The 27,860-nt window shown below is 39.7% G+C and overlaps 1 protein-coding gene and 1 pseudogene across 2 annotated transcripts in view; one reads left to right on the top strand and one right to left on the bottom strand.

Annotated features, from left to right (window-relative positions):
* Nucleotides 1-27,860, bottom strand: part of Cep128 (centrosomal protein 128) — a 342,557-nt gene that overhangs the window by 67,834 nt on the left and 246,863 nt on the right. For both annotated transcript variants that reach the window (XM_075948454.1, XM_075948455.1), the window contains one exon: nucleotides 5,016-5,065. In XM_075948454.1, coding sequence (XP_075804569.1) covers nucleotides 5,016-5,065 — 50 coding nt within the window. The remainder of the gene's footprint in view (nucleotides 1-5,015; nucleotides 5,066-27,860) is intronic.
* LOC142835193 (mitochondrial amidoxime reducing component 2 pseudogene) overlaps nucleotides 5,743-27,860 on the top strand; it is a 53,056-nt pseudogene continuing 30,938 nt past the window's right edge.

The raw sequence follows: 27,860 nt of genomic DNA, 5'->3' as shown, positions 1-27,860 counted from the left end.
CCTCCAACTCTAAAATAGTTGTAAAAGCAATCATCATCAGAAGCAGCAAAAATGCTTCAAACAGAAGATTCAAAACTGTTAAATCCAACTAATACAGAAGTTAAATATTACTATGGATCATCTGAAAAGTAGAATGTCATTAATATCCTTCTGGGCATAGCTCAGAAAAAAACCTTCTAATGATTTACTTAATAAACAAACGAAACTCTATTTAAAAGAAAATATTAGCTTTCATTTCTAGTGAAACTTTCAATGGTATCAATGATGTGTCCCAAAATACTCATGGAAACATTTATGGATACCCCTACTAAGGCTCCCACATTCTTCCAAAATGGTGGAACAGGCACTCATATCCAGATTCACAATCAACCCTATCCTTGGCGCCTGTTTTTTGGTTCTTCATTGATTTCATAAATAGCCAAATACCTTACTTCCTTCAGCATGTTCTTTTCTAATACAAATTTCAATTACATAACTACTCATGGAAGACAAAGAACAGCAAAGAAAAGGGGGCTGGAGAAATAGGAGAGAGGAGGAAAGAGGGAGAAAGAAGGGAAAGGGGAGGAAATAGGGAGGGGGAACGCATGAGGGATTCCACTTGGACAAGAACTTCATCTGGGCATCACATCTGCCATGTATCAGATACAAGAACACATTGAGCATGTAGAATTCAAACTCAGTGAGGACCTGCCGGACAACAAGGTTTTCACTCTTCTCACACAAGCCTGGAGTGCAGAAATTAGAACTCCCTGTGCTCCTAATTCAGAAGATATGTAATGTCGCCCAAAACATGAGGGAAAATAAAAAGGAAACTCACTTCATCTAAACTTTATCCCATTTCAAATAAAATAGAAAGAAAGATGAGTGTAAATGAGCAAAAGAGGAGGGAGCTGAGAGTGGCTGGGTTCTCTGCTTGTGGCTCCTCGCTAGCACTCTGAGCTGCTACTTGCGCGAGTTTCCACATGTGTGTGCAGGCTCACATGTGTGCACGTGTATGTGGAGAACAGAGGACAAAATCAAGTGTATTTCCTCAGAAGCTGCTCACATTTTACTTTTCATTTATTGACACAATCTCTCACTTGTCTGAATTCACCAAGAAGGCTAGCAGGCTGTCTGCCTCCCTAATATCAGGGCATACAACCAAGGCAGCCAGCTTCCACACACATTCTACAGCATTTTTCTGTGAGTCCCGTGGTGCTTTCTTAATCAAATGTACTTTTGTATTGTGGGCTTTGTACAGCAACATCAAGAAAAGTCAGTGAGAAATAGTTGATACTTGAGTAAATAAAAATGAAACCAGTCATCACCAGCAAGAAGTCAAGCTGAGATATACATTTCAATAAATTAATGGAAAATGATTACATTTGTTTTGATTTGGGTTTCTACCAGTATCAAGGTTGAGAATGAGATCCGTTTCCTTCTTTGTATCTCAAACCCACACGTAATAGGACTGTGATATTGCACCACACACTGTACTTGGCCTTAGGAAGAGAAACTTGCATGTAACTGCAAATGAAAGCCACAGAAAGAAGCCAGGCAATATGAAGCGCCAGTGAAGGAAGGGCAGAACGGGAGGAGGAGACGGCAGATGGGGTAAGGAAGGAAGAGAGAAAGCAAGAGGCAGAAGAAGAGGCGTGAGGGAAGAAACTGGGTGTCCTCGTTAAAGGTTTTAAATGAACAATGACAGGGTAAGTGTAGTCTTCCAGTGGGTGGGCCTTGAGGAGGTGAGTGGGGGCTGCTCATGTGTTCAGGCGGTAGAAACTTTCCAGGAACACACTATGGCCACGCCTGTGCTTAGTATTAGATACTTAAAAAATGAGATGCATGGCAGTTATACAATAGGCATAACAGGATTAAAGGAGAGTAAATTTTCATTCTGAGTTCAAACACAGAACTGTTTTTATTCAGTTCTCTTATCTATTTCCCCTTGATATAAAAAAAAACAGACAGAAATCTGCATGATACTGTGTTCTTTTGAAGTTTTCTACTTTAAGTCTTTGACAACTTAATAGGTTTTTGTCTTTATCTGTGATGTAAACACTGGTATTCCCTGTGATCCAGCCTAGGCTTTCAGATTTTCTCATTCACCATATTTCTGTGACTGTTAGATCACCCAACTGCTGTGGACAACAGTATCAGTGACATCCAACTCTTCATGCCCACTTCAAACCCTTCTGAGCTGGAGACCCGGGATCACCACATAAATACGCCCCACCCCAATTCAACATACCAATAACTAAAATAACCAGTTTCTGACACTTGCTAGTGAATATAACCATGAAGTGGTGTCATCATGCAAGCCAAGAGCTTTGCTTAATATATTTTTACTTCCTAAAGGTTAACCCATTTTTTCTTTTTCTATTTCTATTTCCTTTCTTCCTTCCTTCCTTTTGCTTTCGCCCTCTCTCCCTCCTTTCTCAATCACAATATACAGTAAGAAGCCCCTATCCCTCCTCATACTGGCTGCTGTCACCTAATGTAAGGCACCACCATCCCTTGGCAAGAGACTCACAACCCCTAGCTTGAGTGCCCTCTTGCATTCAGTCTTAACCTGCCCCCAGTTATTTTCAACTTTATAATAAGATACATTCAAGATACAAATTCCATCATACTGTTTCCATGCTCTAAACTCTTCATGGGTTTTACATACATCAAATGTAAAGTCCAAATATGTATCACAGCTTCCCTGGCACCTAAACTTTCCCCAGATTTCCAAGCTTGCCTAGAAAACTGACATTCTTCACTTACACACTGGCTGTAGGAAGCCCACTCCGATCATCATGTCATGCCAGGTCAACCTATCTGCTTTCCATATGTTCATCAGCCCTACCTACAACAAACAAGGACTAGCACTTACTACATGTTGACACAAATACATTTCCTCTAACAGCATTTTCCAATATTTCATTGTAAGCATCCATTTAATGGTTTTCCATGAATTCTGACACTAAAGGTAAGAATATATCTGCAATACATGTGTCTTATCTAACTACCCATCACCCAGTAGTGTCATGTACAATATTATCATTTATTTAATATTTGTTCAGTGACTCTGTATAGAAACTGATTAGGTTTAAGGACAGAGAACACTCACCAGTGCTTAGGAAAGTATTAAATGTAGACTGTCTCCCATAAGTATAAGTATACACACCCATATAAGAGGATAATAAGTTACTATTTTGGGCTGGTCTAAACGAAATTAAACACTTTAGGGAAGTGGCACAGCCAAGTCAACTAAGTTGCCCAAGATTACCCAAATATTCAGAGGCACACCCAAGCTTTAAAACCCAAGCTCTTGACTTCCACCCTTTACTGTCAATGTTCTTTGGAAAGCATTTCTTACCATAGAAGTACTGGGTTAGGAACTCCCCTTACATACTTAAGTGGCCCTCTCTGGATTCTCACCTATGGATTTTATTCTGGAGCAGATAAATTTAGGTATATATAACCAGCTCCATGGGCTTTTCCTCTATTCTTTACCAGTTATGTAAGTCTTCTCCACGATGTGCCTACGAACTGTTGTCATTCTGAGGTGTCATTTCCCTCTATTGAAATGGGTAGTATCAGACATTAGCACCAGGAAAAGTGGTGGCAATGTTTTACTCTTCTGTTGTAGAATATCATGTCATACAATGTTTATCTGTAAGTGCCCATGGAGAGTTGGCTGGTGTGTCCTTTTGCAGTGGACATTTCGGCAAAAATAGTACCAATAATCAATAAACATTTGAGGAGCAACATAGGATACTACATTTAATGAGACAACTGCAATATTCATATTATGAGAGGTAAAAATGACCTTTGCTACAATTTTAAAGGCTACTTTATCTAATAAATAAGCTTAGACATGCTATTCTGCGGTCAGTGGTGATTGTAACACAGTGCTTTCTATAATAGCAATAAGCACCACTGGTCCTAACTTCAGAGTGAGTGGAGTGGAAATACTGAATATTCTTCCTCGCTTCATGTTTGTTCATTTTTACACCTCAATTTAATGGACAAAGATATTTTTTAAAAACCCTTAATCTACACAAAATTATTTATAGCTAACAAATATCACCCTTACTACACGTCCAGAACTATAATGAACATTTTCAGATCAACTATACAGTATTCTGCTAGTGGATACATCATCAAATGAAGAAAATCCAACCAAAAACCATTTCCCTTGCTTGCTGTGGTTAACCTGACCCATTCTTCATTTACCAAAAGCAAACATGCTCACCCCTAAAGCACTCAGTCTCGCTCATTAATTTATCCTCCAGTCTTGCTTTACTGCTCATGGCCCACAAAGATCTCTAAATGCCCCAAATATTTACAGTGCTTAATCTCCAACATGACATTAAGTGAACTCCTTCTGTCAGGTGAGTAGGGGTGATTATATCTGCTCTAATGAAGACAGACAGGTAGATTACCCATTTGTAAGTCAGTCCTGTGGGAAAGCAGGGAGGAAGTTCTTTTAGATGCTGATGGAACAGCAATTGCTTAAACCATGGAACTCTTCATTACAAGTCTAACAAAACCTTTCAAACATAATTTTCCAGTCTGAGAAATGTGCATGCACCCATGACAAGTTGGGAGTCTATTCAAGGCAAACCCTGCCTTCCATAGATGTGGTAGTGTTCCTAGTTAATCACTGGTACATGGTATCCCCTGAGAAAGAATTAGTTCAACTTTTACTTGAAAACATACATTCTAAAAATGCATTCTCATCAGCCAGCTCTGCTTTCAGGGAGCATGTTGTGTTCCTCTCTGAATGCCAAGGTTCCAATTATATCACACCAAGGCATACCAGTTTTTCAAGAGCAACGGTTGAGCGGGTTGCCTCTTTTGATGGTAAGTGTTCTCAAAGACAACTAAGGGAAGCAAATTCAGACTTCAACTTTAATATTCCTATATGGTACTTGTCACCTCATGTGCTGGAACAGTCTGAATATGGTAATAAGAACAGACAGAAGATGAGAAAAACAAATGTTTTTATCACAATGATACTTGCCCTATCTGAGAATTGACTTTACCTGTAGAGTTTCCATTTCTTCATCTTTTCTTTGAGTTTCTTCCAACAGACCTACAATAAGAATATAAACACCCATGAAAATGCAATGTAAAAATGGGTTACTTCTTAAACCAAATGCTTGTCAAGGTAGGAGAAACAGTGTAAGAGCAATGGCCTCTTCTTCCAACTGTGCAAGTACTCTTAACCCTGTCAACCCAAAGCCAGATGAAAGACTCATACCAGCTCAATTAGACACCAAAATAACTTGCTGATATCTGAATCATTTGATCCAATTATTACGTAAATGACAAGTAACACAAAATTACTTTAAAAAAAAAGCCATTTTCTCTTAAGTTCTCAAGCCAAGTCCCAACCCCCAGGCCAATTTTTATAACAAAATTATAACATCCTGAAATAGCGAGTGGTATGAATGGAAGCAGAACACCACATCAACTGTAAAGTCACAGCATTATTAATTATCATTTTATACTGACAGTGGGAGGTATTACAGGTCTATCTGACCAAGAGCTTGGCATGGTCTCCAAGAACTGAATGGGAGAAGGGAAAGCAATAAGCTGAAGAGAGCAATGAATCTTGCTTGCTGCACGAAGACAGTCATAGTTCCTGGTGCATTGATTTATGCACTTTGCTATAAAGAAAAATACATTTGGCAAGCAGAATTTCTGCCTCCAGCTGTACCACGCTGTGCTACAATCTTAGTAGATTTCACAAACCTAAAGAAGGTTGGGATGAGTCAGAGCTCTGATAGAACTGTCAAGAATCACCGTTACCGGTGCATATTAGAGGTAGCATTGGCACTTACACCGTGCTTGGTTTACCTCACCAAAAGCTGTGCTGCATACTGGAAGAGATCCAACAGACATATCAGAAAGGCAGACACAAACATTTTAGCAAGTGCGAAACTTGATGCAGCGGGAAGGAGTAAAAGTGAGCCTGGTGTTTGTCACACCCCGGCAGCCGTGGCCCAGAACTGTGGAACAGGTAGGTGATAATGGATGGCAATGCCCCTTGAGACTGCACTGAGATAGCTACAGAGGAGAAAGCCATCCCCATAAGATGCAGTGCTGCACTGGAGAGTCACAGGCAGTTTCTGCTCCATATTCTCTAAAGGAACCGAGTTCGACTCCAAAAGCCTCCCTATTTATAAGTGAATGAAGATAAGGAAGAAAGTCCTGTTTGGGGGTATATTTTGAAGCCAGTTTTTATTGACACTTCTGTTTCTTAGCAACAATGTATGGAAACAAACTGGATTGGCCAGTGTCCTCAGCGATCCTGACTCTTTACTGTTGCATGGGGATCTCCTTCCTGCATCTAGACTAGCCGTTTGACCCAATTTCACACGCAAACCTCTGTTGCGGGCTTTTACACATTTGGACTTTTTCACATGGAACGGCATTACCATGTGAACCAGCCCCACTCAATCTGCTAATGACATCAGACACATGTCCCAGGATGCTTCCTACTCCTGCCATCCCGAAGGCTGGTCCAACAGGCAGCCAGGAAATGCTCAGAAGCAGAGCTTCCCAGCTGATCTTAAGGTGACTACGGGTGACTCAGTCTGATGCCCAACAGAGAGTACTCAGACTGCCCGGCAGAGAATCCTGGACTGGAGAATGGGACTAGGAACCTGTGGCAGAGAAGCAATGGTGCTCTGCTGCCACAGCCGCCATAATAAAGCAAATAAATGATAACGCAGCATAGCACTGCTTTAGGGGGAGAGTTTTCATTGACATTTCAGGTTTCTTAGCAAAAAGGTATATAAAAAAATAGGAATGAATCTAGGAAAATACAGTATAAGATGGGAAGGAACATGATACTGTCCCTACCGAGTGTGGCTAGTGCCCCTTGCCATGAGTAATTTTGTTGTTTTCACAATAAATACAGAAAGCCGTCTTTGATCTCACAGTGAATATGTGCAATCATAACTAACCTATGTAGCGTTAAAGCCAAGCCGAGAGCCTTGTTCTCATAACTTATATCTAGCATAGCACTCACTTGCATCACTCAGTACTTAATTATATCCCGATACACACACACACACACACACACACAAACACTGGAATATTATTTTAACTAGGCAAAGATGTTCATGCTGCGGAATATTACTTTAACTATGTGAAAACTATGTGAAGGTGTTTTAGACTTGTTTCTGCTGTCTTTGTTAACGATTTAAACATCTGTTGCTTTTATTTGTGCTACATTTGTTTCACCTTGCCTGCCTAAAGCACCTGATTGGTCTAATAAGGAGGTGAATAGCCAGCAGCTAGGCAAAATAGGGACAGGCAAAGCTGGCAGGCAGAGAGAATAAATAGGAGGACTCTAGGCTTGAAAGAGGAAGAACAATAGAAGGAGGAGAGAATGAGAGAGATGCCCAGGGCCATAAACCAGGCAGCTACCAGTCAGCCAGACAAGACATTCAGTGAAAGAAAGATATACAGAAGTAAGAAAGGTAATAAGTCCCAAGGCAAAGGGTAAATAAAGAGAAACATGTTATTTTAAGTTAAAAGAGCTACTCAAAAATGAGCCTAGGCTAGGCAGAGCATTCAAAATTACCAAGTGTCCATGTCATGATTTGGGAGCCTGTGTGTGTGTGTATCTGTGTGTGTATAGAAAGAAAAATAAAAATATATATGCACACATATATATTTAATAGGTAAATATATGTGTATGTGCATATATATATATATATATGTATACACACATATATGCACATACACACACACACACACACACACACACACGAGACAGGGTTTCCTCTGTATATTAGGCTAGCCTCAAACTCAAAGCAATAAGCCTGCGTCTGCCACCAGAGTGCTGGATAAAAGTGTGTACAACCACTGTCCAGCTTTGTTACATAATTTTTTTTAAAGTGCATGCATTTACATTCCTCTGACTTGCTTTAGGAACCTTCTGATATCAAGAGTTAAGACTTCCCCATCTTTCTAAGAACTGCCTCTGTTCCTTTGAAAGTTAACTTAAAATCTCAAAATTGTATTGTTTAGATACCTTTGATGGGAATGAAAACTGGGATTATGAACCTGTGCTGGAGAAACCTCGCTCCTCCTCATGGCTAAGAAGCAATACCCTAAATGTCAACAGAAGGAAGCTAAGAGAACACAGGAAGACAGGATGGAAGGAACACAGTGCTCTCCCCACTCGTGTGTCTAGGACTGGCCCCTCATCCTAACAAGAAATCTCGCTTGTTCTCACAAAGCTCAGGACACGAGTGGGATGAGAAGCATTTTAAAGAAGATACTGGGCAGGAAGGCACTTAAGATACAACAGCATTTATGATAACACTTTGGGCAAAAGAGTATTGGAGTTTAGACAGAATCTTTTGCTGTGATCTGCTGTACATAAAGAAGCCCTACTACATGTACTTGTTCGTCTTGTCCTTTATTAAGAACAGTGGATAATACAAATCCTCAAAAGTTTGATACTCAAATTTAGTCTGTGTCTTTGTTTGTGGACAGTAGTCATAATGTAATAAAATCCATAAAATCAAAATAGCACATAGCATCCCACAAGGACTGACAAATAATTGATTTAACCTCTTATAGGTGTGGTGTACTTCTGATAACTGAGACATTAGCTGTACACATGAGACAACGGTAATTTTATCTTCTTTCTTCCTTGAACATCCAGATACTGTAACATTGGCATTTTAAGAATAGAAGAAGCTGGGCGGTGGTGGCGCACACCTTTAATCCCAGCACTTGGGAGGCAGAGGCAGGAGGATCTCAATGAGTTCGAGGCCAGCCTGGTCTACAGAATGAGTTCAGGACAGTCAGGGATACACAGGAAACCCTGTCTCGAAAACCAAAAAGAAAAAAAAGAAAGAGAGAAAAGAAAAAGAGTAGTAGAGAGAACAGAAATAAAGTCAGCTAAGGAAAAGAGCTCTATTTATAAGTGAAGTACACACATTTAGTCTATATATCTAACATGTGATTCAGAAGGCTGAAGGAAGCTGCTTTAGGCAAAGTTGAAAGGGTACCTGGTAACCATCCGCTAAGCCCCCTCCTATTTGAGGTAGACCACCATAATGTCATGGTGGGACTGTATGCTTCAAATGACAGTAGTTTGAGAGCCCCTGATCTAAGCTAGTCTCATATCATACAGGTGAGGACTGAGCTCCAAGACACTCAAGCCCACAGACTGGGCTTCTATACTGGACCTTGGTTTTCATGCAAACAATGACTACTCTCCTCTACATTTAAAGACTTGCACTGAAATGTTATCACATTCCTCTTCAACCACACATGCTTTTACATTGTCTAATTCCTCCCATAACTGAAAGAAAACATCACAGAAGCCAAAAATTATGGGACAGGCCACCCATGCCTAGGTGTCTACACTGAAGGTCTCCAGTCCAGGTAGTGTAACAACATGTGACTGACAGAAAGCAAATACTCAAACAGATGAGAAACCAGCCATTTAGAATACTTAGCATACAGCAAACACACTATATGATGAAACAAAGCAATAACAAAAAAGGTTTGGTTGTTATTCAATGAGCATTGAATAATTCCAGCTCAAAATGGCACAGGCCAGCAAATATTTTTCCTACTTCATTATACTAGTCAAGGTATTAAGGTAAAAATAATCAGATATCTTTGACTTTAAATTAACACTGTTGACTCTCTGGGTTCCATATCCATGTGCTAACTCAACCACGGCTTTAAACATTCTTTTATAGCTGTGTATGCAATGAGCATTTACAGGTCTTTCCTGATGTTGTCAATGTGCCCTAAAAAGAAAACATAGCAACTATTTATGTGTCATTTGCAATTGTGTTGGCTATTATAAGAAATGTGGGGATAATATATTACTGAGACGGTTATATAATACTACCTGGCTACTTAATCTGGTGGACTTTCTGCCACCAGATTTTAGTATCTATGTAAATGAATCCCCAGCAGGTAACAAGAGACAAATACATACATAAAACCACTTCAAATAGTGGCAGGTATGTAAAAAAAATTAGACATGTTGCTATTTTTTACTTTACCCTAAGTATGTCTCGTAAAAATCAATAAAATGTGTAAAAAGTATCAGCTGTAATTTTAAACAAACCGAAGAGGACATTCAGCACATTATGTCGACACTCCACATAAGACAGCAGGCTACATTATTAAAACTCTTTCATATCTACTGCCACCAACTGCCTGTCAGTGAGCATACCACAATTGGCTAAAAGTTTCTTCATCAGACTGGAGCACAGAAAACTCAGGTTAAAAAGAGCGACATTCAAAACCTCTGTCTCTCCCTTGTGGCTTGTGAGACACTGAAACAACATGCTAGTCCACAGGTGGGGCTGAGCCAGCCCAGTACATGACGGTTCAATAAATAAATAAATGGTTTGCAGGCCACTGTCTGTCTTGGTTATGTGGTAAGACACACAAACACAGGTACTCATGCTTTCATTTTAGGGTAGTTTATTTCTGGGAAAGCATTCCTCAAACTTCAACAGTGTAGAAAAAGCACAGTGGCCTGTGCCATTCCACCTTGTTACTTCCTAGCTCTGGCCTTGAGCAAAACCAAGCTACAGAAAGAAAGTTCTGGTGGAACCAACAATTAAGCTTCTGTCATTTCTATAAGGTGAAAAAGAGAAAGTAAGGCTGTGTCCACTAAAAAATAAATCACCATCTTAAATTGGTCCAAATTGCTTTAAAAGACACGTGAGTAACGGAATGTAAAAGAGAAATGGGTGATTGGGTGATTGACTGTAAACTACTTCAAGGTTAAGTCTCTTATGACCAAATGATGGCATCAAGTCGTGCCTATTCGTACAGATACTTCTGAACTGTTCACAGAGTGAGAAGTTCGAATCTTAATTCCTTAGGGTAGAGGGCAATTTTTCCAGGACTGTGGGTTATGCCAGGCTGGATGTCACTATGACAGGTACTGGCTATGCTTCTTGAGGCTGGCAGATAGTATCTGCTTTGATATGTTAATACGCACCTTAGTTAGTCATTTGTCCAGGGTTAGAGAACTAATACAGGGTCCACTCTAGAGCCAAATCAAATTTAAGCTTTTAGAAGAAACTTCTCAGATTTCTGCACATACTATGATTTAGCTGTAAACAGACCCTGTAAGGGGAATGCTGGAAAGGAGTAGAGCATGCTTTTTACAAAGTACAATTAAACATCAAATACCAACAGTGTCTGCTTTGGGAATTCCCACAGACAGCATGTATCTACGTGTTAATGCTGACTTTGCAAATGAAGGAAGTCTTGGCATGAACTCCAGAAGCTAGAAAAGACAAGAAGGAGTATAGTCTTGACCTCGGTCGATGCCAATTCAGATCAGTCATGTAATAAACTGGTGCTATTTTCATCCACTAAGTTTGTGGCATGGAATATAGCATAATAGGAAAGCCACACAATTGTAAAGTTTTAACAAGTAATATATTTCGCTGAAAAAACTGGGAGCATGGGGGTAGGAGGAGAAGAGAGGAAGGAAGGGGAAGAGGAGAAGAGAAGGGGAAAGGGGAGGAGAACTTGAAGGAACAGGATAATTGAAATGGAGGAAGGGCAGATATGAGAGCAAGGAGAGAGATATTTTCAATGAGAAAGCCATTATAGGCTAGCAAGAAACCTGGCTCTAGAGAAATTCCCAGGAATCCACAAGGTTGACCCTACCTAAGACCCTAAGCAATAGAGTAGAGGGTGCCCGAACTAGCCTTGCCTTGTAGTCAGACTGATGAATATCTTAAATATCACCATAGAACCTTCATTCAGCAAATGACAGAAACAGAGGCAGAGACCCACATCGGAGCACTGGACTGAGTTCCCAAAGACCAGCTGAAGAGTGGGAGGAGTGAGAACATGAGCAAAGAGGTCAAGACCATGATGGGCACATCCACTGAAACAGTCTACCTGAGCTAAAGGAAGCTCACCAACAAAAGCCGGACAAGGAAGGAACCAGCATAGGTCCAAACTAGTCCCTCTGAATGTGAGTGACAGTTGCATGGCTGGGGCAAACTGCAGGGCCACTGGCAGTGGCACCAGGATTTATCCCTACTGCTTATGCTGGATTTTTGGGAACCTATTCTCATTGGATGTATACCTTGCTCAGCCTAGATATAGTAGGAAGGGCCTTGGATCTTCCCCAAAGCTATGTGCCTTAGCCTCTCTGAGGAATGGACAAGGGATGGAATGAGGGGAAAGGTGGAGGAGATGGAAGGAAGAGAGGGAATAGGAACGGGGATTGGTATGTAAAATGAAAAAAGATAGTTTTTTTTTCTGTTAAAAAAATAAATTAAATTTTAAAAAAGAAGTAATATATTCTACTAAGAACACATTTAAGGGCATGCTTGACCAGCAATCATGGGAGTTGGTAGTCAACATGTAATCCCTATGGTACAGAGGACACTAGGAGAGGCACAGAATTCAATAAAGGCCTTGCAAAGAAATCTGTAGCAAAGTAGCAACAATCAAAATGCGGCCCTTCGAGGCAAATTTTTAAATGTTACATCTGTCATAATTGATGGCTCCAAGGAGGAGTCCTCTCTTTAGATCCTTCAAAAGTTTTTAATAATGTTTTCAAAAATTACCCCTAGTGCTAACCCTATGCTGGAGTATAATTATCCAGACAAAGGTATACAATTAGGACATTCCTCTAAAAGGCACATGCTGATGTGAAGAAGAAGATGCAGGGTAGTATAAAATAGTCCAGGGGAAGAAACTGCTTCTCAGCATTATGTCTCCAGCACCTGCTTGAAGGCCTGCCTCACAATCTACCTGGTATTCGTGTATTTTTTTTAAATAACGAAGACATTCATAAGAATCTGAATCATAACTTTCAGATAAAGATACATTTATATTAACTGAACATTTCACCTGCATTAAGTTTTCTGGATTAAGATCACAAATTCAAAAACATAAATGCCATATAAAGAGCAGGGGGAAAGACATGTGATTAACAGTTAACAGGACGAAGAATGAGCAGTTGTAGCTAGCACAGTTCGGCATGATGCCAATACAGGAACAAGGCAAAGACGAGAATCCTAACAGAATCGGTGACTCACTATCAGACAGCAATCATGTGCTCACACACTAGAAAATTTCCAAATTTTGATAAAACACAAAAACTTCAGATTGAAGAAACCATAGGAATGCTAAACAGAATAAACCTAAGGCAACACACACTGAGACACCTAGTTCCCACAGTTCCTGCAAACCAAAGATAAAACATCTTAAAGGCAACAAGAAAAAAACATTTAACTCTAGGGGGAAATAATAAGAAAAACACAGATTGTTACCATTAGAAATCACCTAGTTCATAAAGATGTATCATTTTTTTAAATATGAAAGGAAAATGGCTAGCAATCTAGAATTTCTTATTTAGTTAATGTTTTAGGAATGAAGCTGAAGTTAAGACTTAATTCCAAAGAAAGATTAATATGTATCCAGGAGCCTAAAGGAAGCTCTCTAAATGGGGAGGAAATGTACAGAGAAAGAATCTGAGTTGACAGCAAAAAAAAAAGACAGAAGCAAAACTTGAGTTCCAGAGCCTAACAGAGATAGCTCTGTTGGTGATGTACTTGCTGTGTGAGCAAGGGGTCTAAGAATTAGATCAACCAGAATCAACACTAAAAAGCCAGGACAGTGGCATACACTTGTTAACTCCAGCGCTGGGGAGCCCTATTCCTGGGAGAAGCTAGCCGACTCAAGCCAACTGAGAGGCCCTGTTGGCAAAAAAGTAAGAGGGAAAATAATTAACAAAACAAAAATTGACAACCTCTGGCTTTCACGTGTACATGGCACAGGAAAGCATATGCACCCCATTTCCCAAATATAGCCCACGCACATACATACAAATCAGTACAGGAAGGAAATTTAGGAAATGCCTCAAAAATGATTAAAAATACAATATGCCAAATTTCAGTAAATTTATTAAGGAAGTTTGATGCCAGTAATAATTGTGAACTTGACAGGTTATAAACTCACCTAAGAGACAAACAAGCCTCTGGGCTTTGCTGGGGTAGGTTATCTAGTTAGGTTAGCCCTGGGCCTGCCTGTGAGGAATAATCTTGATCAGGTTAAGTCATGAAGATCCACCCTAAAAGTCGGTGGCATCATTCCATTGAATTGGCCCTAAACTGTATGAAATAAACAACAACAACAAAACTAAACAACAAAAAATGCAAGAGAGTACACCCATTCAGAGTTCTTTGCTTCTTAACAACAGATTCAGGGTGACCTGGTCCCCCAAGCTTCTGCCGCTGTGGCTTCACTGCAGTGACGGTCTATAACCTGGAGCTTGTAGCCAAAGGCAAACCCTTTCTCCTGAAAATGGCTTTTGTCCTGGCATGTTGTCACAGCAAAAGGAACAAAGACAGCGTATTCAGAGTTCATTTTCCAAAAAGCTCCTAGGCATCATGGGAGGAATTCCTTGTACTACTTCTCAATGAGGCCCTTCATGTGCTGTTGTTGCTTGAATTCTAATTGGTCCAAACAATAAAAACTCCACCTCCATAGTGCTGGCATTAAAGGTGTGAGCTACCACTACTAGGCTCTGTTTCTCTTTAGACTGATTTAATCTAGGATAGCCTAGGGTAGCCTTGAACTCATAGATATCTGTCTGCCTCCATCCCCTTGTGCTGGGATTAAAGTTGTACGCCACCACTGCCTTTCTTCTATGGCTAACTAGCGTGGCTAGCTCCTGACCTTCAGGCTTTATTTGTTAAAGCACAAACAAAATATCCCCCACAGGATCTGGCTTTGGAATATGGTTCAGCAAACTAGGCAGAGGCTTTTGTAGCCAGCTGCATATCTGATAGCCAAAACAGGAAACAACCCCAACTGTGCATCAAAGGATGAATGACTAAACAAGAGTCGTACTTAAATAAAAGCCATATCATTTGGTTCTATGAAAAGGCCAGATAGGCAAACCCACAGACAAAATGTATATTGGGAAATAACAAGAAAGTAGAGGGGAGAGAGTGGAAGTGTGCTCACAGCTCTGGGGACCTAATTAGGTTTATATCTGGAATTAGAAGGAAGCAATGATTGTAAAAACTTACAAATATACCCTTAAAAGTAGATTATTGTTTTGTGTGAATTCTTACTTTTGAAAAGACAATCTTGGGCCTACCATCCCTGTATGAATGAAATACAGACATAAGCAGTGGTGTCAAAATGACTTGGATACAAAGTCACAAATCCTCTTTCCATTTCTCTGAATGGTGACCAAGAAATAAGATGTAAGGATGGTACTATTATATTATATCTATCTATCTGTCTGTCTATCCATCTACTATCTACCTTCTAACTAAAAAGTCTGTAACATATGTACATCTGTGTCTAAATATACATATATAATTTAAATAGCCTTTCTATTTCAGCTGACAATGCTCCTTCCAAGAGCCAATGATCATCTAACAAAACCCAACAGCAAGCATGAGAAGTCTTCTTTTTATTTGTTGGTCAGGGTCGTCAAAGAGACTTCCAAAATAGTACAGGCTATTGCTATTCACCTTGGTTGCTCCCCAGAAGCAGAAGGTAAGTCCCTGTTGTCGGAGACACTATGAAATTCAAACAAGGACCCAGAACTCCCGGAGCTGGAAATACCTGAAAGCCCTCTCCCTGATATTAGTTTTCATGGTACCAGAAGGCACCATGCAAGCTTTTGAAGGAGGGAAGCAGCCAACAGTCCTACCACCTTATGATGCCTATGAAACACAACAACCACCAGCCTGGTTTGATAACCTTAAGGTATGTATGGCATACATACTTTGGTGGTAACCAACAGTTCTCTAATTGGACTTAAGCCCACTCAAGAGAGAAATCATGCCTGCTACTAGAAACCTAATCACCTATTCAGGTTTAGTGAACTCATAAATGTTGGAGATATAGATATAACCCCATCTTACTAAACCAGCATAATCCCTATCTACATTATAAACATTTGTCATTATGCACAGAGATAGTCCTCACCCCTCATCAAGGAAACCTCTTGCAATATATGAAACCATTACAGAAAACGACAACCAATTAAAGTCCAGAGTTGTATAGCCCAGTCCAACTACAAAACAACTCCTGCACCTAAGGCTCAATGATCCTGCAGGAGAGGAAGCAGAAAGATTTAAGAGCCAAAGAATTAGGGAGTTTGCTGTGAGATTCTGTCTCTTAGAGAAGTTATACCCATAAAGTCTCACCATATGATTCCCAGCACTCAGGTGCTCCATAAATGTATACATGTATGTAACAACAAATAATGAAAAAAAGACTATATGGAAGGATTTGGGGAATAAAAGGAGGGAATAAATGATGCAATTATAATCTCAAAAAGTAAAAGAAATAATTAAGAATGCAAAAATTAAAGGATTATTTTAATATTTAAATGAGATGATGTACATACTTCTTTCAACTAATAATAATTAACTTTATCACACCAATTTGCAGAAATAATTATCATTATCCATTACATATTAAAATGCCTTGAAGACTACTGAACTCGCACAGAACAGAAACCATATTATCAATACCTGTTATCAGTAAGATTAAAAACCACCCATGCATTCACAGTTTTCCTAATCTTTTCTGAAACTGATATGCTAAAACATATAAGCTCTCTCTCCTGAGACCTCATTAACTAAAAAGTCCTTGTTGCTGAGTTGAATGTGTGGAGAACAAGCTGAGAGAGTTGTGAAACAATGTAGTTTAGTTAAATGCCAAAAGGATGATATGAAGAAAGTCAAAATGCTTCTTAAAATATTGCAGGACTACAAAGATGGCACAGAGTAAAGAGTTTACTTTGCAGACCTGAAGCATGTAGGAATGAGTTCAGACACCTTGGCTCCAGATAAAAAAGTTAGTTGTGGCATCACAGGCCTGTAACGCCGGGGGTGTGAGGGTGAGGGACACAGAGAGGATAGGAGAATCTCTGGTACTAGTAGGCAAGCCAGTACAGCTGAAATGTCAAGTTCCAACAGACAAACCCTGTCTCAGAGTGAGGAGAAGACACCCATTGTCAATCTGTCATTTGCACCCATACACACAAAAGAATTCTCAGGAAGGAGTGGGATCCTCAGGCCCTACACCTTTATTCTATTTCTAGAGCATACATTCACTCTGCTTCCAAATGCTAACTTATGAATCCTGCATCCTGACATAGCAGTATCCTTCCTGTTCTTACTCTAGTCTCCCTAACCGCTCGCCTAAACTTTCTCAGACTATCGATCTTAAGCAGAATTTCTTAATATGTATTATTTAAAGACATTCTGTGGCTGAGAACTATTTATCAGATTGGGTTCCAAAAATGATTATCATCAAGAATAGAAAGGTATACTGATAACTTTCCTGATAATCTGTAAAACACACAACCGAAACAACTTGAAGAATTCACGGCTCGCTGTTTCAGGGGACTTTATCCCATCGTAGGGGGAAAGGCATGGCAGACAGTGTGAGGCAGAGCCATGCACATGATGTGAACCAAGAAACAGATGATGAGACTAGAAACATGGATAGGCTGGTTATAAACTTCAAAAACATACCACCAGTGAGTAACCCAGGTCCATCAGCCAGGCCCTGTTTCTTAATGGTTTTAGAACCCCACAACACATCAGCACCAGTTTCAGGAAAGATGTTTAAATCCTGGGCATCGAAAGAGGCATTTCACACTCTGAAGGAGGGCACAAGAACAAAAGATAGCCAATATTTCTTGTGCTAGTATTGTCCAGACTCCTTAGCACACAGCTTGTAGAAATGCCTGAAGTAGGCGCGCAGGCCCGGCGGATGCGGGATAGTCCAAGCATGAAACAGTGAAGCCCACACTGAGAGAAGATTGCCCCACTACAATTAAATCAAGTAGGTTTTTTGGGGCCTGGCCTGCAGAGTGGTCGGCCTTTTATTGGCGAGGTCCACGGGCGAACGGGGAGCCTGGTCCTGTCCTGGAAGACCCTCCTGAGTGGGGAGAGTGTTCTTGGCCCACGGCGGGACACAGGAAACGGAGCAGGGGCATTCGGCGACCCCCTTGACCCCTCGGTTAGTCTGCAAGGGCTGGTACCCTCTCTGGGGCTGCTCCTCCTCTGCTGTGACCTCTTTCTCCCTGACCTATCCCAGCTTGCGCCTAGGGGCCTCCTTCACTCCCCCTCCCTTCCGCGGGGCCGCGGGATCACCCAGTTTAGTCTGTTTGGGCGCTGGGTCAGGAGCTGGGGCAGAGGGCAGTGGGAGTTTTGGTGGCTGGCCTGCAGAGTGGTCCTTGGCGAACGGGGAGCCTGGTCCTGGTCCTGTAGACCCTTCTGAGTGGTGAGAAGGATCTTGGCCCGCGGGCAGGAGCCAGGAAACAGAGCGAGGGCATTTTGTAAGTGGGGCCCCTCTCTAGCAGGGAACCTGATCCTGTTTTAAAAGACCCATTAGATAGCATTGATAGGAGGAGATGGGCAGGTGCCAAGGCAAAAATTCACCCAACAATCTGAAAAACAACATGAAAACACCAGAACCCAATGATCTTACAACCGAAGGACTTGAACACCCTAACACAGAAGAAGTGGAAAAAATTGACTTTATGAAAGCAACAGAGTCCCTTAAATAACATCTAAAAAACGCCCTTATAGAAATGGATGAGAAGTATAACAAAAATTTTGAAGTAATGAGTAAATACGTAAATGATACCCTGGGAAACCAAGAAAAAACGATCAAACAGGTAATGGAAACAGTTCAAGAATTGAAAACTGAAATGGAAGCAAGGAAGAAAACACAAACTGAGGACCAGCTGGATATGGAAAATCTAAGTCAATGAGCAGAGACTACAGAAACAAGCATAACCAATAGAATACAAGAGATAGAAGAAAGAATCTCAGATTCTGAAGACACCATAGAGAAAATAAACACACTGTTCAAAGAAAACAGCAAAGCCAACAAATTCTCATCACAAAACATTCAGGAAATATAGGACACAATAAAAAGACCAAACGTAAGAATAATAGGGATAGAAGAAGGAGAAGAGTCACAGCTCAAAGGCCCAGAAAATATTTTTAACAAAATTATGGAAGAAAACTTTCCCAACATAAAGAAAGATATTCCTTTGAATATTCAAGAAGCATACAGAACACCAAACAGACTGGATCAAAGAAAAACATCCCCTCACCATATAATAATCAAAACACAAAATATACAGGTTAAAGAAAGAATATTAAGAGCTGTAAAGGAAAAAGGCCAAGTAACTTATAAAGGTAAACTGATCAGACTTACACCTGACTTCTCTATGGAAACCATGAAAGCCAGAAGGTCCTGGATAGAAGTACTGCAGAAGCTAAGAGACCATGGATGCAAACCCAAACTACTATACCCAGCCAAGCTATCGTTCACTATCAATGGAGAAAACAAGACATTCCAGGATAAGAACAAATTTAAACAATACATAGCCACAAATCCAGCCCTACAGAAAGTAATAGAAGGAAAATCACAACCCAAGGAATCCAACATTGCTAACACTGCCTACAATAACTCAGGCATCTAGCGACCCTTCACCAGCACAACTCAAAGAAGGGAGACACACAAACTCTACTACCAAAAACAATAAGAATAACCTGCAAAAATAAAATTGTAACAGGGAAAGTTTATTTTGGTTGTGGGTTCTGAGATTTCATTCCCTAACCAGCTGGACACACTGGTTGGCATCTTCAGTTGATCAGCATATGCCCCTGGGATGGGTATGTGTGTGTGTGTTTCAGAGCAAAGCTGTTCGCCCAGTAGGAGAGAAGCCAAAAACCTTAGGAGAGATCCGTGTCTCAATATCTCCTTAAAGATCCACCGCCAGTAAGTTAATTCCTTTGGGCTGGTCACTCATCCAGCAAGTTTCCCCAACATTATCATACAGTCTCTGGAGAAGTTTCAGAGCCAATCCATAATACAGCGCAAACTCCACTCAAACATCTTCTGTGGTCTTGGATTATCTTCCTTCTATTTCAGTCATGCAATTATTCTAGCATAGTTTATTCTCATAGGCGCCCTACATTTCAATGACTGAAATTCTCTGGCATCATATTTAGAAGTGTTGGTTTTGAATATTATTTAGTTAAGACCTGTTTGCTTAATGATTTGTTTTTTGTTGAAGGGGATTAAACCCAACATTAAAAGAAGCACTGAACCCTGAGTTGTATCAGCAACCATGGCATTGTAGGTAAATAACAGAAGGAAAACTATCCAAAAAGTGTCTACAGAGTTGAAGAGAAAATGCAATGCATCAACTCTGTTTTATTTTGTTCTCTACATCCTTACCCTGGTATCTGAGGTCAATAGCTTGCTATTCTTCACCCGGAGACCAAACATCAGATAAAAACAAAGAAAAAGTTACACAAATTGCCAATTAAAATAACCAATCTGTTATTAAAGTTACAGTATTATTTTATCAGTACCCTTTACTGCTGTCTCTGCATTTTCTGCTCTAGTCATCCCAAAGTGTGTGCACCGTTATTTCAACAGTAGTTATCCTTGGCAAAGATTAAAAGGAGCCAGTCATATCTGAAATGTAGGTGACCTGACGACTAGGTCAATAAGAACAGAAAGCAGGTTGTAGGTCTGCAGTGAGACACTTTGCACCAAGCCTAGCATGGCTCCAAGGTACCAGAATCTAAGTGAGCAGAGCAGGGCTTTCCTGCTGCCATTGGCGACCTGAGCAGATTTGTCAAACACAGCAACTCAATGTTTCTTGTCTCCAATGTTATAAGTGTGAGTTAAATCATGTGATTTTATTGTTAGCAATTTTACAGTGCATGACATACTTGTTTCCAGCTCAGAAACGTTAAGCACTGTGCTTTGGTATCTAAATATCTTGGTGGAGTTACTCAGTAGGTATGAAGAATAATTACTTTGATGAATATGGATGGCAGTCATTTCTCAAAAAACTCTGTAGAAACATATTAACGAATTCTTCACTTAGTTTCAGTAATTATTGTCACTGTTAGGCCCAGGCATAGATAATGAGCATCATGACAAATCATTCCCATTCACCTCTAATATCTGTTTTCTTTTATACCTAGAGTAAATGCGCTTTACATAATCACAAATCTTCCCTTTTTCTTCCTCACAATTACAACGATTCCTCTATAATTTATCCAGGTCCTTCAAGTTCCAATAAACAAATTAAATCACTGTTTCATTTGAAAGCTGAAACAGCACAAAATAGATTTCTTACCCCACAAATGGATTATATAACACAAAAATTTTCATTTGTTAAATCAGTGTCTTTTACTTCAGTGTCAAGGCAATAAAAGACTCCGAAGGTCTTCAAAGGACAGCTTTCCCCAAACCAGACATCAGAGAGAACTTCTAAAGGGCAGTCAAGCATAACAAACCCGGTTTAAGAAGAGGAAGGGTTGGGGTTTTGATGGTTGCTGCTCCTTACTATTAATGAGAATTTCAAAATGTGAGTCTTGTCTCAATAGAAGGGACCAAACAGCAAGTTAAGCATAGAAGTGAACGTAAGATTACAGGCGAGAAAGCGAGTGAGCACTTTCGTTCATGCTATGTTCAGATGGCAGACGGTGTGCCTGGCTAATCTTACAGGTCATTGCTTCCTTTAATTGGTAGCTTTCATAAACATAAGAAAGGCTCAAGTAATTTTTAATACTGATTACAACTGCCTAGTCCATTAACAAATTGTCACATTAACAGTGCCTTGTTTCACCACCTATCTTTAAAGGTTACTTGTTTCATTTTCATAGATTTTAATTAACTTTTCCTTCCCTGCTGGGGTGGATTATTAAACAGCAACAGAGGCATTTTGCCTTTTTTAGCTTCTGTCTCTAAACAGTTTTGAGTGAAAAGGAGATCATGACAATGTAAATAAATAAATAAATGTAGATTTCCCCAAATTAGAGAGAGGAAGTGAGTCCTAAGCACAAAGACGCCTTCCAAATGTACTCATTAAATTTAAATCCCTACATGATGGTCTTACAAGCTGGGGCCCTTAGGACATGAATGCATAAGAAAGGTAGAATATTCACAAATGAGAACAGAGACATTATGAAGTGAGAACTCACAAGACCTGGCATTGGCCGAAATGGATCAAATTCCCATAGCAACATTATAAAGATATTAGAGGAAACTAGTTTGGTCCCTTTGGCTTTCATTGCCTCTCTCTTGACTCATGAGGACACAGGGTTAAGTTCCACCTCCATGCAAGAGGTTCTTGGATGCAGACACCTGGGTTTTACCATAAAGTATAAAAGTGTTTTCATCCTAAGAATTCTCAACCTCCGTAACTGTGCGACAACAAATTTATGTTGTTAATAAAGTACCCAGTCCAAAGCATTTTGTTATACTACAGTGGAAAATGATTCTAATTTTCTATTCTTCAAATTCCAGCAGCTTCCCCACATCAACAAGATGTTCTCGTCAGTATCTTCTTTCACGTTTTAACACCACATTTCACACTATTTTACAACATAATTATATATTTATTCCTTACTTATTTGATTCCGTTTCTCTCATTATTTGGAAGTGCTTTGGGAACTGTCATATTTACTCAACACCATGCCTAGAAGTCAGTAATGATGAATCTTAACTGTACAAATGTAGAATAAGTATTTATATTAAAAATTTTAAATATATACTTTTTGGGGATTTGAGAACACTGACATGTTAATATGTCACAAAAATGAAAGTTTAAAATTTCAGCATTACAGATTAATTTTCAATAAATCAATTAAATATTTGTCACATGTAATTTCAAATATAAAACAGATATTTTAAACCCAGCAAATCATTTGGATAAGTAAATATTATGTAATTGGGATGGGATGGGCATGACTCACTTTTTTAAAAAGTAACCTTGCTTAATATTTCAAGATTTGCCTATAAACTGGGCCTGTAACTGACTTTGAACCCACTAACACTACCATTAAATCATGAATCTTCAACTTCATAACACAAATAATAGGAAGTTCATATTTTAAAGGTGTAAATTTGGGGATCCCACTGAGATGGTCCTCAGCTGCCTAACCTCCCATCAGTTGGATGGGCATCTGGGTGTTCATTTTCCCATCATGATGGCAGATTTGCACTGGGCTTTCTAAAGTCTTCCTTAGAGTAGGAACACATTTCAGACATAATTATGGGAACAGTCTGCGGCAGTGGAAAAAGTTAATGGAACCACATGGAAATAAAACCATGTCATTGGTGTCATTACCAGTACACTCTAACCAGCAAAGCTAACCTCAATGTAAATAGCAGGCAAAAATAGCACAACATTCCATCTCTTAGAGAAATCAGTTTCTCTGGAAAAATGCAATAAGAAGGGAACACCTGGAGCGTCATATTTTTTGAAGCACACACATATGGGTTTCTTTCTTTTGTGTACATGGACCAAAATAATTTTAAACAATGACAACAGGGGGTTGAGGGGAAAAGCAAGCTTCAATTGACAACACTTAAATACAGTTTACGCATCTCCCAGAAGTCTCAAAAATGAATCACTTTCAAATTATGTCCCATTCCAGGGTTCCTGTGTTGAGGTATGAGGTACATGTGGGTAACATGTGTGTGCAACTATCTTCCCCCCTAATCTAATGTTGGCAAGTTATGTATGCAAAAAATTCAGATGACAAACATTTTTTCAATTTCAATTTATTCTGCTGGGAATATCAGTGTGTTTGACCTGTTTATTCCCATCAGAGAAATCTCTAGTTGGCTTAAAATCATTCCTAGGATTGTCCACCATTTCCTACTTCCTTGAAACAACACTATGATGCTGCTCTTCACTCTAGTCATGGATTACCATTGCTCACGATAACTCTAGCAGTGGGTGCCTGGTAGGAAGACTGCTTAGTGTAGTACCATCATGGAAATGATAAAAGTGATCCTTCACGGTCTTGAAGCTTAAGTGTTGATTCATGACTTAGGGATAAAAACATTTGCTTTAACAAGAAACCAAAGCATAAACACATCATGAATGTAGAAGTGGTTTGCCCCCACTCAGAGTAAAAGTACAAACAAGTGAACAACAATATGGAAGAAAATTATGTAAACTCTACAACTAGTCTATCCATACACCCATTGACTTCAAATTTGACTTGGGAACTCATTAATAACTAGCTTACTTAATGTATTAATTAGGTTGTCTGTCACTGATGGCTACAGCAAAAACTGAGAAAAAATAAGATCAGTACGGGAACATTAAATGAATTACAGTATTTATCACTGAGCCTCTTTACTAATATTAAAGCCAATGTGAAATCAGTTATGCCAGCACCATTTCTGTAAAATGCTTTCATTTTTCCATCGTATGATTTTACTTATTTGTCAAAAATCAGTGTCCATAGGTGGGTGGATATATTTACATCAGGATCTTCAATTCAACTCTTGATCCATCTGTGTGTTTTTATGGCAATACAAGTCTGGATTTATTACTACAACTCTGTAGTACAGCCTAAAATCAGGAGTGGTGATTCTTCCAGAAGTTCCATTGTTGAACAGGATTGTTTTACCTATCCTGGTGTTTTATCTCTGTTTTTCCATATGATGTTGAGTACCAGTCTTTCAAGGTCTGTAAGAATTGTTTTGGAATTTTGATGGGGATTGCATTGAATCTGTAGATTATGTAGTGATGTTTTATTTGTATTTTAATAAATAAAGCTTGCCTGAAGATCAGAGAGAAAAACAGCCTCACTGGTCAGCCTTACAGACCAAACAATGGTGACACACACCTTTAATTCCAGTAGCCATACTAGTTTGGCATAGAAACCAGATGGTAGCAGTACATACCTTTAATCCAAGCCCTAGAGAGGAATATCAATGGGAGAAGGCAGCTCTCAGACACAGTCTCATTCTGAGGATTCCTGGAGGCAGTATCGCCATTTTTGACTGGGGTAGAGGTAAGAGCCAGTGGGTGGCTGTTTTGCTTTTCTGGCCTTCAGGTTAAAACCCAAAACCAGACTCTGGGTTTTTATTAATCATGCTACAAGATTGTTTTTGATAAGATGGCCAATTTTACTATATTAATCCTACTGATCCATGAACATGGAAAAAATTTCCATCATCCAATATCTTTTCTAATTTTTTTCCTCAAAAACTTTCTTGTCATACAGGTCTTTTACATATTTGGTTAGTATTACCCCAAGATATTTTATATTATTTGTGGCTATTGTGAAGGGTGTTGTTTCACTGATTTCTTTCTGACCGTTTATTATTTGTATACAAGAGGGATACTATTTTTTTTTAGTTAATCTTATATCCAGCCACTTCACTGAAGATGTTTATCAGCTGTAGGAGTTCCCTGGAAGAATTTTTGGGGTCGGTTATATATAATATCATATCACTGGTGAGTAATGAACTTTGATTTCTTCCTTTCCAATTGGCATCGCCTTGATCTTCTTTTGTTGTCTTATTGCTCTAGTTAGATTTCAAGTACTTGAATAAATATGGAAAAGGTTGACAACCTTATCCTGTTCCTGATTTTAGTGGAATAACTTTGAGTTTCTCTCCATTTAGTTTGATGTTGGCTGTCAGCTTGCTGTACATTGCTTTTATTATGTTTAGGTATGTTCCTTGTATCCCTGATCTCCCCAAGACCTTTATCATGAAGGAGTGTTGAATTTTGTTAAAGGTTTTTTTCAGCATCTAATGTGATCATATGATTTTTTTCTTTCAGTTTGTTTATACGGTGGATTGCTTACATATATATTTCTATGTTGAACCATCCATATCTCTGGGATGAAGCCCACTTGACCATGATGGATGTGTTCTTGAATTTGGTTTGTGAATATTTTTTGAGTATTTTTGCATCAGTGTTCATGAGATAAACTGGTCTGTAATTTTCTCTCTTTGTTGAGTTTTATTTTTGGATTTTTGAGACAGGGTTTCTCTGTAGCTTTTTGGTTCCTGTCCTGGAACTAGCTCTTCTAGACCAGGCTGGCCTCGAACTCACAGAGATCTGCCTGCCTCTGCCTCCCGAGTGCTGGGATTAAAGGCGTGTGCCACCACGACCCGGCTCTTTGTTGAGTTTTTGTGTGGCTTGGTTATCAGAGTGACTGGATGTGGACATGTAGAAGAATGCAAGCAGATCCATATCTATCACTCTGCACAAACTCAAACTGCACAAACACAGTGGATTAAAGACCTCAACATAAATCCAGTTACACTGAAGCCCATAGAAGAGAAAGTAGGAAAGAGCCTGTACATTGGCGCAGGAGACCACTTCCTGAAGAGAACACAAGTAGCACAGACCCTGAGAGCAACAATTAATAAATGGGACCTTGTGAACTGAAAAGCAAAGGACACTGTCAATAAGACAAAACAGCAGAATGGGAAAAGATCTTCAGCAACCTCACATCTGACAGAGGGCTGATCTCCAAAATATATAAAGAACTCAAGAAGTTAAATATCAAAATATCATATATTCCAATTTTTAAACTGAGGAACAAATGTAACAGAATTCTCAACAAAAGAATCTGAAATGATGAGAAACAAAGAATTGATCAACATCCTTGGCTATCAGGGAAATGCAAATCAAAACAACTCTGAGATTCCATCTTACACCTGTCAGAACAGCTAAGATCAAAAATACTAATGACAACTTATGCTGGAGAGGATGTGGAACAAGAGGCACACTCCTTCACTGCTGGTGGGAGTACAAACTTGTAAGCAACTCTGGAAATACTTTTGGCAGTTTGTCAGAAAATTGGGAATCAATCTACCTCAAGACCCAGCTAAACACTCTTTGGCATATACCAAAAGAATGCTTAATCATTCCACAAGGACATTTGTTCAACTATGTTCATAGCAGCATTATTAGTAATAGCCAGAACCTGGAAACAACCTAGATGTCCTCAATTTAAGAATGGATAAAGAAAATGTGGTATCATTAACAGAATGAAGTAATAACTCAATTGTTAAAAACAATGACATTAGGAAATTTGAAGGCAAATGGATAGAACTACAAAAAAAAAAAATTATCCTGAGTGAGGCAACCTAGATTCAGAAAGACAAACATAGCATGTATTCATTCATAAGTGGATATTAGTTGTAAAGTAAAGGATAACCATGCTTCAATCCACAGCCCCAGAGAGCCTAGGTAACAAGGATAGCCCAACAGGAATGGGAACACATGGATTTCCCTGGGAAGGGGAATAGAGGAGATCCGCTGGGTAGCCTGGGAGCCGGTGAAGAGGGGAACATGAGGGATTGGGTTGGGAGGGAGTAGATAGAAGGAAGAGTAATGAAAGGGATGCCTTGACAGATGGGGGCCTTTGGGGTCAGGTAGAAACCCTGTGCAAGGGAAACTCCCATGAATCTACAAGGATAGCCCCAGCTAAGTCTCCTAGCAATAGTGGACAGGTAGCCTGAACTGGCTGTCTCCTATAATCAGATTGATAACTACCCCAATTACCATCAAAGAGTCTTCATTCAGTGACCAATGGAAACAGATGCAGAGATCTACAGCTAAGCACTGAGCCAAGCTCAAGGAATACTATAGAAGAGAAGGAGGAAGGAGTATATAAGCAGTGGGAGGACGGCTATCAAGGTCATCAAAAGGGCACCTCGTCCCCGAAAAAAAAAAAAAAAACCAAATAACCTGGGTTCATAAGAGCTCACACCCTTTGAATCCACAGCTATGGAGACTTTATGGAACCAACCTCGGCCCTATACATGGATGTGACATTTGTGTAGCTTGATCTACTTGTGGGACTCCTCGTGGTGGGAGCAGGGCCTGTCTATAAGCTTTGGCTGGCTCCTAGAAACCTATTCCTCATACTGGGTTGCCTTGCCTAGTCTTAATACAGGAGAGGAGCTCAGTCCTACCTCAACATCATATGCCATGCTTTGTTGACAGCCATGGGAGGCCTTACCATTACTAAACAGAAACAGATGAGGAGTGGATTTGGGAGATGGGCAGAAGG

The sequence above is a fragment of the Microtus pennsylvanicus genome, chromosome 14, assembly GCF_037038515.1.
Source record: "Microtus pennsylvanicus isolate mMicPen1 chromosome 14, mMicPen1.hap1, whole genome shotgun sequence".
Lineage (NCBI taxonomy): Eukaryota > Metazoa > Chordata > Mammalia > Rodentia > Cricetidae > Microtus > Microtus pennsylvanicus.
Note: the sequence above shows the minus strand (reverse complement) of the source record. Positions and strands in the feature narration are given on the sequence as shown.